General features: G+C 34.5%; 1 gene segment (V, D, J or C); it reads right to left on the bottom strand.

Annotated features, from left to right (window-relative positions):
* Positions 1 to 2,988: 2,988 nt before the first annotated feature.
* Positions 2,989 to 3,436, bottom strand: LOC128544269 (immunoglobulin heavy variable 4-30-4-like). The segment is given in 2 exon segments: positions 2,989 to 3,305; positions 3,388 to 3,436. Coding segments are annotated over 2 exon segments (363 nt in total).
* Between the last annotated feature and the right edge of the window lie 14,130 nt (positions 3,437 to 17,566).

Genomic DNA, 17,566 nt, shown 5'->3' with positions numbered 1-17,566 from the left:
TTAAATATAAATATTAAAACTTTGATCATGTTATCTAGTTTAATTAAGTGTTTAGCTACATAAATAAGACAGTAGGTTTTCTATTCAACCCCTTAATATTTCATAGCTACTAGGCTATTTATTCAATATATGCACTGTGCAATATTTTATATATGCAGTTATGTTTTCCAATTAAAACAACAACGGTAGACTGTAGATTCATAGAGTGTGTATTAAGGGCTTCATTTTTACTAGAGGAAACAGCTGGTTTGATGAGGGCGAAGATTTAACTGATTAATCCCTCATGACATTTTGTAAACTGTATTTATGAGAAAGGACTGCACTGATGCAGATATAACAATCTTGCCTTAATCCTCGCTCTGTGATGGCGAATTGAAGACCGCGCTAAAAGACGGGAAGGAGCCGAAGGAGCCGAAGTCTGCCGCCGCTTTCATATGAAATTTAAAGGGGACAGGCAGAGGGACACATAACACGTCCTGTGGCGAGACACAGGCAGAGGGAGACACATAACACGTCCTGTGTCTCGCCACAGGATGTGTGTTTGTCCTCCAGTCTGTGTCTTGCCAGAGAGCCCCTGTTAGCACAGAGTTAAGTATTGTTTGAGTCTGTTTGTTCCTTTGTTTGTGTCTTTATTTATACTTTGTGTTTAATGTTCATTAAAGATTGAGATCCAGGCATTTTTTGATTACACAACCCCTCTGCCTCTGTGCCTGCTCTCACTGCCCATGGCGATCAACACCTGCCTTTACACCCCGTTCGTGACAGTTGGTTTTGCTATAATGTAAGTGATTGATGGGAGCAGCTTGTTTTGTTGATGTTTAATATAAATATTTTTTTTATTTTATTTTTTATTTTTATTTCTTGTCTTCTGTTTATTTTTTACTTCTTAGGTTAGACAATAGGTTGACTTACTGTATTGGACATCCTTCTACAAATGAGTGACGAAGCTGTGTGTTCAATCCAGATTAATCAGCCTGCAGAATTCTGTGTATCTCTCACCCTCTGCTGGCTGCTGTTGGTGTAGCGCCAGTAGTTAAAGAAAAATATTCAACTTTAAAAAGATGAACTCAGCAGTGTTTTAGAAACCACACCGTGTTGTGTAATACAGAATACACTAATACAGAAATTCTATTTGTTTAATATTTTAGATACAGCTGTCATGCATAGTGTCTTTGTGCTCTTCTTTTTCCTTTTAAAACAGTATGCAAAAAGACATATCACTGTGTGTGTATAGTGCAGTAAAACACTGCAGTGTCTTCTCTCACACTGATCATTTGCAGATACACCTGCATCTTACTATTGACTCCGGAGACGGTTAACTGGCCATTAACTGCACAAGAAGTAAGATGCCAAGTCATGTCAAGTAGGTTTTTATTGTCATTTCAACCACATACAGTTCAATACACAGTAAAATGAAACAATGTTCCTCTAGGATTAAGGAGTTACATAGGACATACTGTAAATTAACAAAACTAGCTAAAAACTATACAAAAAGTCAGCATTATGTGTGCTTGTACGTGTGCAAAAATTAACAAACAAAACAATACAATTCAATATAACAATGTAGAGCTAACCAGTACCAAGAGCTAAGTTGAGTTGACTATTTTTTAGCACTGTCAAATTTATGAGGAGCAAATTTAATTCCAGTCCTTTTCCAGGAGCCTGTTGATCCAAGCCATACAGTAGCTACCAAAGGTAAATCCAGATGCTGTGCAGGTCAGTGTATGACTCTGATAAGTTTTGATGATGACTGAATCAGACTTGATCAGTGTCTGACTGCAGAAACCTGTAATACAAGAATAAAAGGTGTTAAATAAAAAAGGACAGAAAGAAAATGGTTGTAATAAATATTAATACCAACATTAAATCAACATTGTTTTAGAATTCCCACAATTTTAGCATTTCTTAATGTCAGTTATTAAGGGTCAAATTAAGGCAAAATGTGTTTATATTCACTGATCAGCCACAATATTAACACTACTGTGTGAACTGAACCACATTAATCACCAATTATATACCAGTAAACTAGTGACAGGATCATGGGCACCCAAGGCGCACCAAAAATAATAATAATAATAATAATAAAAATTCTGCCCACAAAAGAAAGGTGTCAGAACACTCAGTGCACCACATCCCACAGCCCTAAACTGCTGACCTCCCCAGATCCACAGAGGCTAACTAATAACTAAATACACTTTAACTGATGATCGAAAACATCAAAAAACAAAAAAAATCTGGAAAGGTCCTGTATTGAGAATTGATGGTTGGTACACATTTGTAATTTACAAATATAATGTTGAGAAGTGTTAACTTATCAACACTAACCATTTGTCTTTAGTTTACAAAAGAAGTGAATTAATAAAACCACTTGTCCCTTTAAGAAAGAGTAAAATATGAATCCCTCTGTGCTGAAAACTCCCCCACGCTGGGGGTCGGGTGTGATGGGGAAGTACAGAGCACTTCAGTACAATATATCAGGCATGACGAATAGGTTTAGTTTTTAATAAAATTTTCACAAACAAATTTATGTTTTTATATGTTTATATAAAAAGTGCATTCTTAGTGACGCACTGTCTTCATACTAATAAACAATAGCAAATATTTAAATGACCTGTTTTAGTTGCATTGAGAGGATGTTTATTACCCGTCTTTAGTTTTTGTAAGGGGAATCCACTGTTCTGTGTTACTGTGACTCTCTTTCGCAGTAACACAGATCTGTCTTCAGTTTGCAGATTCTGCCCTTGAATTGTTGTTGTGTTAGTGACAGTGTCTGGATACAAGATCTCAAGCCAAAGATTATTGCATCTCTGGACAAAAGTAAATGTAATGGCATTGCATAAAGGTTAGATTTACAGTACCAAATAAAGTAAAACAACAATTATCTGTCATGAAGCTCTTATTTTTTTTATCAGATTTGGATAAGCAAGTGATGTGTCTTGTATGTACACTGTATGAGGTGTTTTTGTACAGGGATGGTGTTGATCTGTCTCACTGTGGTCTACGAGCGCAGTAATACACAGCTGTGTCTTCAGTCTGCATGTTCTGTCCTGTTAATGTTACTGTGCTGCTGGACGTGTCTACGGAAAGCTGAAACCGGCTTTTCAGTTTATCACTGTAGGCAGTGCTACTGCCACAACATATAAGTCCGATCCACTCCAGAGTTTTTCCTGCAGGTTGTCGTATCCAGGCTGTGTAGTAGTTGCTATCAGTTACTGAATATCCAGACACTTTACAGGTCAGAGTCAGTGACTGACCAGGGGTTACTATAGTGGATCCAGGCTGGGTCAGCTCAACACAGTGAACACCTGTTAAAGAAGAATTATTTTAATGTTGGAAATGCAAAAAGCTATAAGTAATCAAAACTGTATGTAAAATGGAAACACTTACAGTGTACGGCTGCGAGCAGCAGCAGAGAAAATGATGCAGAGATCATGGTGTGTGTTAAGCAAAATAAGTAAAAGCTTTTGGTCTTCATTCCTTAAATATATAAAAGGGAAGGATATTTGCATAGAGACACCCCTTATCTGAGGTACAATTTCCCCTTTATTCCATAAGAGAGAAACTCCTAATGTATTTTAAAGTGTTCAATATAAAAATAAAACAACTTGGTCTTTTTTTCAGTTATGCAAATACAAGTTAATAGTCAGAAAAGTATTTTGTCAGAGTAAGAAGTCCATAGAAATCAGTTACACAAGCATAATAATAATAATAATTATTATTAATAATCTTATTTAAATCTAAGTGATATATAAATATACCTTAGACTGAAACAAACAGTTAACAATTGCAACTAATTATAACACAGGAGAGATTTCTTAAGCTCCTAAAAGATGTTTAATTTATTTACTCAATTTTTTATTCTTTTTTAAATCTCATAGTATGTCTAGATAAGGATGAAATGTTTTTAATTTATATTTAAATGTTTTAATTTATTTTCATTTACCCTAAATGGGTCAAAATTAACCCTATATAAGCTCCATCTTTTGAAAGCAGATGCATTTAGGTTTCTAAATCAGAAACAGCTAATATATAAAAGTAGGCAATATACTGTACGATATATAAATTTACCCACTCATAACTGGTAACGGTATGGAAGTCCATTTCCACCAGTAGAAGACAAAATAAAAGGAGTTAAGGATGTTATGATGGGGTGGGAAATGGTAATTCAAAGTTACGGGATTATCAAATTCAAATTCTAATTTTTATTTGTCACGTACGCAGTCATACACAGTACGATATGTAGTGAAATGCTTACACGACTGCCAGTGACCTTAAAAATAAAAGCCTAAACATAAGAGATAAATATGAATAAAAGAAATACGTTAGAAGATAACATTAACTAATAAAATATACTGTACAAGTAAAATATACTGTAATAAAGAGATATGGTGGAAAATAAAACTAACTAGTAAAAAATACTGTACAAAGTAAAATTAAATATACTGTACAAGTAAGAACAAATATCAATATAGTAATATAAAAATATAAAAATAAGAAAATAGAAGTTTGCCCGAATCAGAAAAGTAGAAATGACTGAGGTGTGCAAATATGCATAAAAATGACTTGTTATTAAAGTGATTTGTGCAGTGGTCCATTAAGGAAAATATAAATATATAGTGCAAAAGTGTGCATGAATGTGTGAACAGCCCTAACCCTAGACATGCAAGGCAACAGTGCTAACCCCTGATCTGCCAACCCCCCAACCCTACCAACTCCAATGCCTATTTAAATCTTTTCGATATTTACATTTTGTGAAGTCTTTAATTTTGTTTAAACAATAGAAATCTGAAAATGATTAATAAAAATATAAGCATTGTTTCAGGGTAAGATGTCAATAACAAACATTAAATTAACTACACTGACAAAATAATTATCCTCATTAACAGCAATCTTATTTAAAAATTACTTAATATTTTAACTTAGTTTAGAGTGACAGCAGCATTTAATAATTAACAGATATTATGTTCAACAACACAAAAAAAGTCCCCCTTTATACTCTACGCTTCTAGCTCAGATGCACATAAATACTGCATGAACAAACATTTGCATGTCATATTTATAAAGAGACATGACCAAGTACTTTTTTTTTTTTTTTACAAATAAAGGCATTATTAGACCAACACCATGAGATACAGCACATGGAGCAAATGTTTATAGAAATAATTTCATTATTTTCCGTTCCTATTAACTTTTTCAAGATCATGTCAGGGAGGTATATTACCATAATAGATGATGTTGTCTTTTGGCATAAAGAGACAAAGTACAGTACAAGAGTGCATCTATTATCCCATGTGTGTCTATACAGGGATAAAACTTTGATTTACAATTAAATGCTTACATTTATCTCAATTTCGCCTAAATTTACCCCAAATTAACCCAATATGAGCTTTATTCTTTCACAGTATTTGCATGCAACATTCACAACCTTACTAAAAGACTGATATAAATGATATAAATTATATTATTAAGCCCATTATCTACAAATACTGTTTATCCATGAACCGAATGGCCAACAATCTGCTGTTTACTGCTGCCATCTAATGTAAAAATGGGAAATTGTGTCCAGGCTGAAAAAAGACAATCACACAGAGCATAGGCATTGCTTAATATCTGAAGCTTATTTATTTGATTTACTTAAATTTCTGTTGCATATACACTACTGTTCAAAAGTTTAGGATCACTTGCAAATTTCTTTGTTTTTGTTTAGTGATTTATTTTTTACATTTTACAACAATACTGGGGATTTCAAAACTATAAAATAACACATATGGAATTAGGTAATTACGTAACAACAACAAAAAAAACAGTTAGTTGTTATTTTAAGACACAGAGGTCAGCCTTTCTGTAATAGTTCTTGCAAGAACAGTACCGTCAAGCACCATAATGAAACTGGCTCTCATGAAGACCATCCCAGGAGGACGAGACCAAAACCTACCTCTGCCGCAGACGAGAAGTTCATTTAGAGTTATCAGCCTGAAAAATGACCAATTAACAGCACCTCAGATTAGAGGCGTTATGAAGTCTTTACAGAGCAGAAGTAGCAGAAACATCTCACCATTAACTGTTCAAAGGAGATTAATGCATTTTGGACGCCTTCAGCATTCCTTTACAATGTAGAAAGAAATAAAAATCAGGAATGATCCTGGAGTTAGAAAGTGACCCCAAACTTTTGAACGGTAGTGTATGAAATATTATATATAATTATTTGCTTATCCCACTATTACTTGCACAAACAAACAAACAAATAAATGAATAAAATCTATGGTTTGCGTTAGTAATTTAAAATGAAATTTAAACCTTGAAGCTGTCGACAAGTCAAAATAATAAACAGATATTTGTATTTAAAAGTGACTTACCTACAAATAAACACAAACAAAAAAATACAGTCATCTTCCCTGACTCCCTAAACCAGAAACATTAAAAAAGAGCCCTTAAGAAAACCATGAAATACTCCCAGTTAGTGCCCAAACCCCAGCCACTGGATGTAGTGCCAGTCCCAAGCCCGGATAAAATGGGAAAAAAAGTCAGGAATGGCATTCGGTGTAAAACCTGTGGCAAGCTTGTATGAGGAGACTGAATGGTCCAAAGTAGTGACCCCTTGCCAGCAACAGCCGAAAGACTAACCACGACAAATAAAAAAAGTTTGATGGGGGATCTTAAATGCGACAGAATTAGAAAATATTATTTAATCTGAAGGAAAGATGAGGGCGATTGAGAACAGATGGTGGGTGAAATGTTTGGAGAGTTTTATTTGAGATTGGAAGATTCTGATATTGTTCTGTGTATTATGGTTTTGACTTTGATTTATAATTGATACTGATTCTGGCTTTATTCTTTGGTTTGTTAACTCGCTGTTTGTGTAAAATCACATTGTTAATTTGTATAATGTGTACTTAATCACACTGCATATAACCACACTGCACTTTTTCTTTTTTCTTTTTTTTTTTTTTTTTTGCCCTGGGTCCACACTCAAGCTGTCCCTGGAGTATTTTGCCTTGACTTGTTTTTCATAATACTGTAGATATACACGAACAAGCTTTTCCTGCAGGGTGTTGGATCCAAGCTGTAGCAGAGCTTGAATATAAAACTTACAGGTGATGGAGAGACTCTGATCTGGCTGAACTGTCATAGCAGCAGGTTGAGTCAGTTATTTACCCTCCACATCTGTAGAGGAAAACTACACTGTAATATCTTGCATGATATACAGTATCCTGCACAATTACTATTTTTGTAATAAATGAATGAATTTGATAAAATACATGATTAAAGGTAGCAACTGTAAGCAAGAGCAGTAAAGATGTAGAGAACATTGTTGCTTGTGCTCAGGTCTCATCTGTTCTCCAAAGTTGAACAGAAATCATCAAATCACATTAAGACAGTGATATCCAGCCCTGATGCTTATATTTGCATATCTGGTGATGATGATAGGATTCCCAAGCAGAGAGAATGATTAAAAATTGTAAAAGAGACAAATGCAGATGATTTAGTCCCATATTCAACCGTATTTTAACCATCCCTCCACCCAAGATCAGGAAAATTAAAGTGATAGTCTCAGAAAATACTTCATTTCTAATATCCTGATGCATAAGCATAAACATACAGATAAAAAATATAATGCTTCATTATATTAAACACATACTAGATTTCATGCAAATGCATAAACATGTACACATTCACAAAACATAACAGTTACTCTTGTTTTACTATGAATTTAACAAAAGGTGCAGCATATGCATCATAATTTAATGAAACACTTAAATATCTGTCAGGTCTTAGTTTTTAAAGAATATTATAAATATATTTTCTTACTTTATTGGGAATTCTGGAATAACCTCAATCGTCTCTCAGTCCTATTAATATCTCTGTAATTTTAATTGATGCACACCAACTGTTTAAGCAAATCTGACTGTTTGTGATAAATTTTAAATATTTTGCACCACCAGTGAAATGTTAAAACTGTTTTTTTTTTTTTTTTTTTTTTTTATCTATTGGATGACACCATTGGTGAAGTTTTCAATAAAAATAAAGAGATAAAGAGACTTTATTGTCATTGTAATAATACAATACAATTATTTTGGTAGCCCTCAGAGACCAGTATTATAAAGAAAGAATATATAGGAAAAAATATATAAATATAACAATATAGACAATGCAATGGAATATTTGTATTGTCTAGACAGTTAGCATAAACTAAGTCCAGAATAGAGAGCTTGGTTTGCACGATCCTCTTTTCTGTGTTTCCTATCCAGGCCGGGATAGTTTATTAAATTAACTTTAAGTCATTGCATTTTCTCAGACTGTTACAAAGCAATGAAATTGGGAACTAATAATGCTGAATAAAACTTAACCATAACAATAATTACACTCTTTGAAATGTTTTTTTTTTAATTAGTATTATTTATTTACCTCTTTTTGTATAGAGTCCATGAAACAAGTCCCTCTGAAATTTACTATAGAAATGATATGTTTTATTTTTTTTTTTTTTTTTGAGAAAATCTTCATGATAAGTACTCCCATCACCCCAAATGTACTGTAGTTCATCCATTCAAGAGTTTTCCCTGCAGATTGTTGAATCCAAGCCATAACACAGTATAGAGTATAAAACAGGGTATAGACGGATACTTTACAGCTGAGGGTTAAAGATTCTCCTGGCTTTAACATCACTGAGGAGACCTGAGTGAGTTCTACTGCACATTCCACATCTGAAAAAACAAAAGTCATTATTTCAGTTAAACATGTATGTACGGTAGGTTATGACTAAAATCATTTACTATCATCTCTCTGAGTTTATTAATGAAGTAAAACTCACAGGATGAAGCTGCCAGCAACAGCAAAACATTGTTTAACTAAAAGCAGTGCTGAATTCTCCAGAGTCCACAGTGACTAAGGCTGATTTTTCTCTACAGTATATGTAGCTGTACCAGGCAAATTTGCATACTGAATACTGCATACTAGTAAATATACAGCCATATACTTTAAGTGTACTAAAAGTTGTTCCACTTCAGCACACAAAGTATACTTAATACAAACTTAAAATTGTGCTTTTGTACAATTTAATTACAACTTAAATATACTTAATACAAAATTAGTTTAAATTATTAAATTAAATTATTAATCTGGAGCAAGTACACTTAAGTATGCTTTGGCATGCTAGGATTTAATACACTTAGCATACTGTACAGCACTTTTTTTTTTTTTTTTTACTTGGGACAACATAAGCTCCTCTGTAAATAATCTAAATCACTTCTGTTCCAGTTTTTGCTGCCTTAGTCAAGCTCAAGCTCATCTGTTGTCACTTTGGATTAATCAGGTCTTCTTATTTAAGATGTTGCAAGACACCTACTGTACTTGTTGCCAGATTATTGTGCCATTAATGCCTTTATTCTCGCTTTTTGTTTGTTTGTATGTTTCTTTCGGTTACAACCTTGCTTTGTTTCCCAGGTTCTCCTTCGTCTTCACGCTACAGATCTTGCACTCTATTGGAATTACTGGCTTTGAACTTCGCTTCTGTTTTACCACGAGACTGCCTACTCCTGGATCTTATGCTGTCGGATTACTGGCTTTGAACTTCACTCACATCTAACCATGAGACTGCCTGCTCCTCTGCTGGCTGTAAGTCTTCCTTTCCTGATCTCTCTCTCTCTCTCTCTGCTACTGGATCTACATGTTCCCCCTTGTGACGCCCATGACACGGGAAGGTTTGGACAGATTTTGTCCCTTAATAAATGAAAATAATCATTTACTGTAATAATTCCATTTTGGCCCCCAAGTGGCACAGTGGTAAAGTGCTCGCCCTAACATCTGGTGATTGCTGGTTCAATCCCCGGGTGATGCTGAAGCCTCAGCTGAGGGCCTAGGACCTCTCAGCCGGGTGGGATGGATAGCTCCGACATTAATCACAGCTTTACGACCAGTCATGGGTGTCTGTGAGCTCAAGCAAGCAGAAAAAGCAGATAGCGCTGTCCTCCAATTGTGCCATGCTGCCCGCAATGATGCGTGATCGAGCAGTTTGAAAAGATGCGGTCGATTGGTGTCAAGGGGTTCAGAGGAAACACGCGATGGTCTTCGGCCCTCCTGACTGAATAGGCATAGTAGCTTTAATGTTTGAACCCCTAGTAATGGGAAACAATCCAAGAAAAAAATAAGTAAAAAAAAAAAAATTAAATTTTGTATTTACTTGGATACATATTTTGTGTCATCAGGAAGGTTGTTAATGCTTTTTCAAGGAATTGTATATCATATTCACACATTAAATATATGTATATACCAAATGTATATAATGTACAATCCAACATGTATCATAGGGCACCCCACCCATGTTCATATACTCATTCTTAGAGGTGGAAAGAGTAATACAATTTTGTACTTAAGTAAATGTACTGGTACATTAGTGAACTTTTACTAGTACAAGTAAAGTTACCCTTATAAAAATCTGCTCAAGTAAAAGTAAAAAGTAGCTCATTAAAAATTTACTTAGAGGAAAAGTTAGAGTTTTTTTTAATAGTGGGGGTGGGGGGGAAGTGGAACACCCTTACATAATCAACCCTTTGTTGTGCTTGAAATCAAAGTGGTCACTTAAATATGGCCAGGGGTTTGCTTCATAAGAATTTGTTGGCATTTCACTTTCGGCTGTGTCTGCATCACTGGCATCTGTTTCGTCCTTCTCTATCGTTCTTGTGAATTTAGCGTGTTTGTTCTCCACGTCCATCAATCAATCAGTGCAGTGGTTTCCCAGGGTGCAATTGTTTTCCTTTCTTATTGTATTATTTGTATTCTTTTTCCTTTTCATTTCTTTATTTTTTACTCAGTAGTGAATATGATTTAAAATGTAGTGAAGTACAATACTTTTAACAAAACATACTTAAGTAAAAGGAAAATTACAGATTACAAATGTAATTCATTACTTTCCACCTCTGCTCATTCTTAGGGTCCATTTGTCAACAAGTTTTTGGACAATTAACTTTTTTTAGGTCAATTATATTATATTATATTATATTTATTCACTGATTAAATACCATTTTTTACTGTTTGTTAAATATTCTTGTAAATTAAATCAATAAATAAATATTTTAAAATGATATTGCCAGGTCTCTGAGTGACGCAGTGATAAAGTGCTCGCCCTATCATCCGGAGATCGCTGGTTTGATCCCCGGGTGATGCTGTAACCTCTCACAGCCGGAGAGAGCTGATTGGCCGAGCTCTCTCAGGGGGGAGGGATGAGAGGTTCTAGTGCTCCCACATTAATGACGGCTCTATAAGCCAATCAGGGGCTTCTGTGAGCTCACGCAGGCGGAAGGAGCGGATAGCGCTGTTTCTCTGAGTGTGTTGCCCCGGCCCCAACGGTGCGTGAGCGATCAGTTCAAAAAAATTGTAATTGAAAGTTTGGAAAAAACGGGGATAAATTTAAAATGATATTGCCATGATATTAAAAAAAACCTTTTTTGGATTATTTTAAATTAATCTTTAAAGAATGCCATTTCATGCAATTTCTTGTGCATTCTCAAAGACACAAGCTGTTAAATCTTTATTACAATAGACAGTAGTTTAGATTTTCCTGAGATGTTCATTATTTGCATTGAGAGGCTGTTTTTACACATCTTATATAGTTTTTGTAAGGGGAATCCACTGTTCAGTGTCACACACAGCTGTGTCTTAGTTTGCAGATTCTGTCCTTGAATTGTTATTGTGCTAGTAGCAGTGTCTCTGGAGATGCCAAACTTATTTTTCAGTTTTTTATTATAATCAGAGGTGGGTAGAGTAGCCAAAAAAAAAATCTTTTTTGCTTTACAGTACTTACTTTTTTCCTTTTTTGCTTAAATAAGAGTAGCTGTACTTTAAAATAATAACAGAAGTCAAAAGTAGTCATCCAAAATATTATTTAAGTAAGAGTAAAAAATACTACTTAATTAAGTAACTTTTTCAATCGTAATGTCCATTTTTTTATAATTATAACAATTATATACTAGTGTATGTTGAAGTGTTTGTCTGTTTTGGCAGATAGAGAAGACACTGCAGTATGAAGCTGTTCTTTTGCAACGAAACATGCTTTGTATACGATGACAGGGATGCATCATATTTTTTGGGATGCATAAAACTGTACAACACGTGTGTTGGCAATTAATTCTGTACTGAAATATACTTATATATTCATAGACTGTTAAATTAACATCATATGTACAAAAAAGCATTCTATACTTACCACAAGATTGTAAATTCAAATTCAAATAAATTCAAATTTTATTTGTCACATACACAGTCATACACAGTATGATATGCAGGGAAACGCTTAGGCAACTGCTCGTGACCTAAAATAGAAGACTAATATGAGAATTAAAATATAGGGTAAATAAAAGTAAGACTGCAACATTCCACTAGTAGCAGCATGGATTTATGGACATTCCACAAAATTAAAGAAAGATGCGGAAATCTTTGTTTGTGCATGCACAGTGAGCTTACAGTATGTAGGACGGATTCACAGGTAGGATAAATTTAAAGAACACAGACTGAAGGCCTGATTGGTGATCATTGTTGCTGTGTCTGGTGAAACAGTCAGGTGGTAGATCTACCGGCTGCATGTGTAGAATTAATGGTTAGAAAAGTAGCGAGTTGAGGGTAGCCGAAGGTAGCGGAGTTGGAAATATACTCAAGTAAAAGTAAAAAGTATGCTGCAGTAAAACTACTTATAGAAGTAGATTTTTTTCAAAAAGTTACTCAAGTAAATGTAACGAAGTGAATGTAACTCGTTACTACCTACTTTTGATTATAATATAAACTTCCACCACTCCAGATGCTTCCAATCCACTCCAGAGCTTTTTTTGTAGGTTGTTGGATCCAAACTGTACCATAGCTTGTAACTGAATGTAAAACCTTACAGGTAAAGCCTGGCTGGTCGGTCATGGCCACAGGCTGAGTCAGTTCCTCACTTTGCACATCTGTAGAGAAAAACACCTGGTGTTATCTCACACAATATACAGTATGCCACAAATATATTATTATTATTATTATTATTATTATTATTATTATTATTATTATTATTGTGGTAAATGAATTAAATGAGTAATTTTTTTGGCTACTCTACCCACCTCTACCCACCTCTGGTGTTTTTTCCACAGAATTCACGCTACTGTATGTTTCAGTTTGGTAACATGATAGGATGCCCATTGTGCAATAAGTCAAGTCGTGAAGTTCCCTCTATACTAAATATTCCACAGTCAACTGTTAATATAACAAAGTGGAAGCGATTGAGAATGACAGGAACTTAGCCACAAAGTGGTAGGCCACATAAAATCAGAGAGCAGTCACATGTCATTTCTCTACCCTGCATTATGTTTCTATTCATGTAATAATGTCACTATTTTTATGTACAGGTATTTTATATATTTGAAAATAGATATGTTTCAGTTGGTTTTGATGTTTTTTGTGGGCTCTATAAGTTGAAATATGTGTTATACATACGGTACATGATTAAGTTGTTTAGTCAAGTAATGTTTTAGTTTGTTATTATTGTTATTTAAAGGACACATTTGCTTCTTATTTTTAGAGAGAATTTTTTTTGTTGTTTGTTTCCAATTCTGAAATAGTTTCCAAAAAATAAAGAAATGTCTGAAGAGTTTTACTTGATTGAAAGACTATGTATGGAAGTGAGCTACTGCCCCCTGCAGGTAAAAAATAAATATACTTAGAATTTTTTTTTCTCTTCCTGCAGTTGTGTGTTGTACTGAGCTGAGTGTGTGTGTGGAGAAAAAAAAACCCTGGTTAGCAATAGGAAGAAACCTTGACAGAAACCAGACTCAACAGGGAACGCATCCTGATTTGGGTGATATCAGATAGCAGATGTGTTTAAGGTAATATAAAGTCCAGTTTGTAATTGCAGGTGATTAACAGATCATGTTTTCTTAATAGATACTAATACAAATAGGTTTTTTTTTTTTTTTCGAAATCTACCCAGAAATCTGATTGAGACTAGGGGTGTGTATTGGGACTGGGATGCTTATAAGTTGGTTTAGGAACTGTTAAAGCCACAATTCACACACCATGATGAGGGGATTGCAATTTCTATCTCTATAAAAAGTTAATTTTCTTCCATTTTATTTCCCTTCTACTATTTTTTCATTGTTTAATTATTAGCCTTTAGAAAGCAAACCTTAGAACCCTTAAAAAACAAAATGTGTGTTAAACACAACACTTTGTTGGACATATGATGTATTATTACTGAATTTACTAATTAAACATCATTTTTCACTGTTTATTACATACTGTATGCTGTAAAATTAACAACTACAAGAAGAAATATTATTTTATGCAATATTATTAATACTATTGTTCGTGCATTCTCAGTGACACAAGATGTTACATAATTATTTTAATAGATGACAGTTAAAGTTTGACTAATATGTTTATTAGGTGCCATGTAAGGATGTTCCTGTCACATGTCATTGAGTTTTTGTAAGGGGAATCCACTGTTCTGTGTCACTGTGTGTGTCTTGCGCAGTAATACACAGCTGTGTCTTCAGTTTGCAGATTCTGTCCTCGTATTGTTACTGTGTTAGTAGAAGTGTCTACTGACATGCTGAACTTATTTTTCAGTTTGTCATTGTAATAACTTGCACCACTATAGATGCTTCCAATCCACTCCAGAGCTTTTCCTGCTGGTTGTCGAATCCAACCTGTAAGATAGCTTGTAACTGAATATGAAACCTTGCAGGTGATGGAGAGACTCTGGCCTGGCTGGACTGTCATGGCAGCAGGCTGAGTCAGTTCCTCACTGTGAACATCTGTAAAGGAAAACACATGGTGATGTCTCACAATATACAGTATGCTGCACATATAGTGTTATTGTAGTAAATAAATTAATTTGATGAAACACTCACGAGAAGCAGCTGCCAGCAGGAGCAGTAGAGATGTAGAGAACATGGTGTGTGTTGTTTGTACTGGATCCTCTCACATCCATTACATAAATAGAGTGATATCCAGCCCGGATGCTTGTATTTGCATGTCTGTTGACAGTGGGAGGATTCACAAGCACAATAAAACTTTGTGAAATATGTAAAATAATACAAAATATGCAAATGAAGATAAGTTACTATGTAATGTATGGACAAAATCAACTCATTATATAACCTGTGGATATGATAAAGAAGCAGGACACACATGCTTACTCACACATACATGCAATCTACAAAACATCTACAACAAAAACTCTATAGTTATATTCTGAAAAAACAGATGGTGATACATACTATACATGAGGTTACATATGACATATATGCCAGTGTTACAGGGAGTGTAAAGCAGGTGGTATGTCAGCCTGACATGCACACATGTTGCATTACCAACAGCTATAAAGATATAGTTTAATAAGCATGATTAGAGTAAACCGTTACAGATTGTTACTGTATTTTTTATTTAATGAAACATAATGATCTAGGCTTTTATGCTGAAAATGGCAGAGCTACAATTTACACACTATGATAAGGGTATTGGAAGTTCTACCACCAGGAAGATTTTTTTTTCACTGTATTAATTGAGCTCTGCTGCCTCCTACTGTATTTTAAGGCTTTGAACTGTGAGCTGTAAGAACAGACTGTTAAACACAGCACACTATTGGGAGCATCCTGTATTATTCCTACATAATAATTCACTGATTAATTATTTATTCCCACTGTTTATTAAACATTCTCCAAAATTCATAAATAAACAAAGATTTGAAAAAAAAGGGTTTTAAAATACTTTTAAATAAATTTTAAAAATATATATTTTTATGCATTTTTTTATAAAAAATGCTGTGTTTGCATTTTCAGCTGTTAAATCTTCATCCCAATAAACCAGGGGTCCTGAATTAAAATGTAAGAGGTCAATAAACTTTTCTTTAATCTGAGGTATGACTTTCATGTTTATGTTAAGATTCAGATCTCTACTATATATGCTGTTATTCCCAGTCTATAGAAAAAAAAATACAAGTTTAAAGATTTTACACCATTTCAATTTTATTGTCAATTTTTAGAAACTATGTTACACATATGGACAATTTGAACATTGATGGCTGTGCATATTTGCTTATATTTGTATAAAATATAAACAACCATATTGTGTGTGTGTGTGTAAACATTAGGCAACATTAGGCAGCACTAGGTACGAGGGCATGTCACTCCAGTCATAAGGCCAAAGAAGAGACAAAGACAAAGGCACAGACCCAGCCAAAGTCAATGTCAGAAGTGAGCGTCATTGAGAGAGAGAGAGCAACACGCCTCTCGGAGCATTCTCAGTTCTGTTTCAGTTAAAAAAAATATATATATATTTTTTAAAAGGCACAAAAAATTACACATGCCCTCAAAAAGGAATAACTCGTTATCGTTAAAGTGTTATGTGTATTTTTGAGAGCCCGATTTGTTCTCAAGGACACAGAGGAGTTCTGTTAGTTTTGGGTTTTCAGTTTTCCCTAGTTTCTTTTGAGTTTCCAATTAATAAACCAATTAAGAAAGGTCTTGCCGTGCGTGTCACAAGCACTCTCACATACTCCTATTTCACTGACCTCCCAGAAGTCCTGCATAAGAGCTCTTATAAACATTATTACATTTTGTTGTGCAGTTGCCAAACCCACACCACGTAACACTAACACTTTATATTTAATATTTTTTTCTTTTTTATTATGTCCAGAAGTGAGAAAAATTCACCTATGGTAATTCCATAGGTTGTAAGGTGGGGATTAGTTAATAAATGTAATGTGCTTATTATTTAAATACAGAACTGAGTTGTGCTGCAGCTTGTTGTGTCAGTGTGGATAACGAGCGCAGTAATACACAGCTGTGCCTTCAGTCTGCATGTTCAGTCCTTGTAAGGTCATGCTGTTACATGAAGTGTCTCGAGGGGCAACAAATTTGTTTTAAAGTGAATCTTTCTTATATACAGTAGAACCTTGGATTACGAGCATAATTCATTCAAAACACTCATAAATCAAAGTGAATTTCCCTATAAGAAATAATGAAAACTCAGATTATTCATTCCACAACCCAAAATAATAAATATATAAAAATAAGTTATACAAAATATAAAGTAAAAGTAAAACAAATTAACCTTAACTTTAAAACAATTTGAAATAAATCTCGACAGATTGTGTTTGTGGGCGCATGCGCTGTGTATGTGTGCGCGCACGTGCTATGTGTGCATGTGTGTGAAGCTGAAGTAAGGCGAGAGGAGGAATGACTCCCTCCCCCCTCACTCCTATCGTCTTACACCCCTTCCCTCCCTTCTTGCTCTTCCTCTTCTCTTATTTGAGGGGGCTACTGTGTGGGACACCTTTCACACACACACTAACGGTATCACTGCTGTAAAGTAAAAATAAATTAAATTAACCTAAACATTACCTTTGAAAAGAATCACGACAGAGCAGTGTGTCCATTAGAGTGTGTGTGTGTGTGTGTGTGTGTGTGTGTGTGTGTGTGTGTGTGTGTGTGTGTGTGTGTGTGTGTGTGTGTGTGAAGGTGAGAGGAGGAGACAAGTGGCAGGGTATCCAACTGACACACATACACACACACGAATGGAATCAATGTAGTCTGTATGATTACAA

Source organism: Clarias gariepinus, chromosome 16 (genome assembly GCF_024256425.1).
Source record: "Clarias gariepinus isolate MV-2021 ecotype Netherlands chromosome 16, CGAR_prim_01v2, whole genome shotgun sequence".
Lineage (NCBI taxonomy): Eukaryota > Metazoa > Chordata > Actinopteri > Siluriformes > Clariidae > Clarias > Clarias gariepinus.
This window is presented reverse-complemented; position numbering and strand designations above follow the sequence as displayed.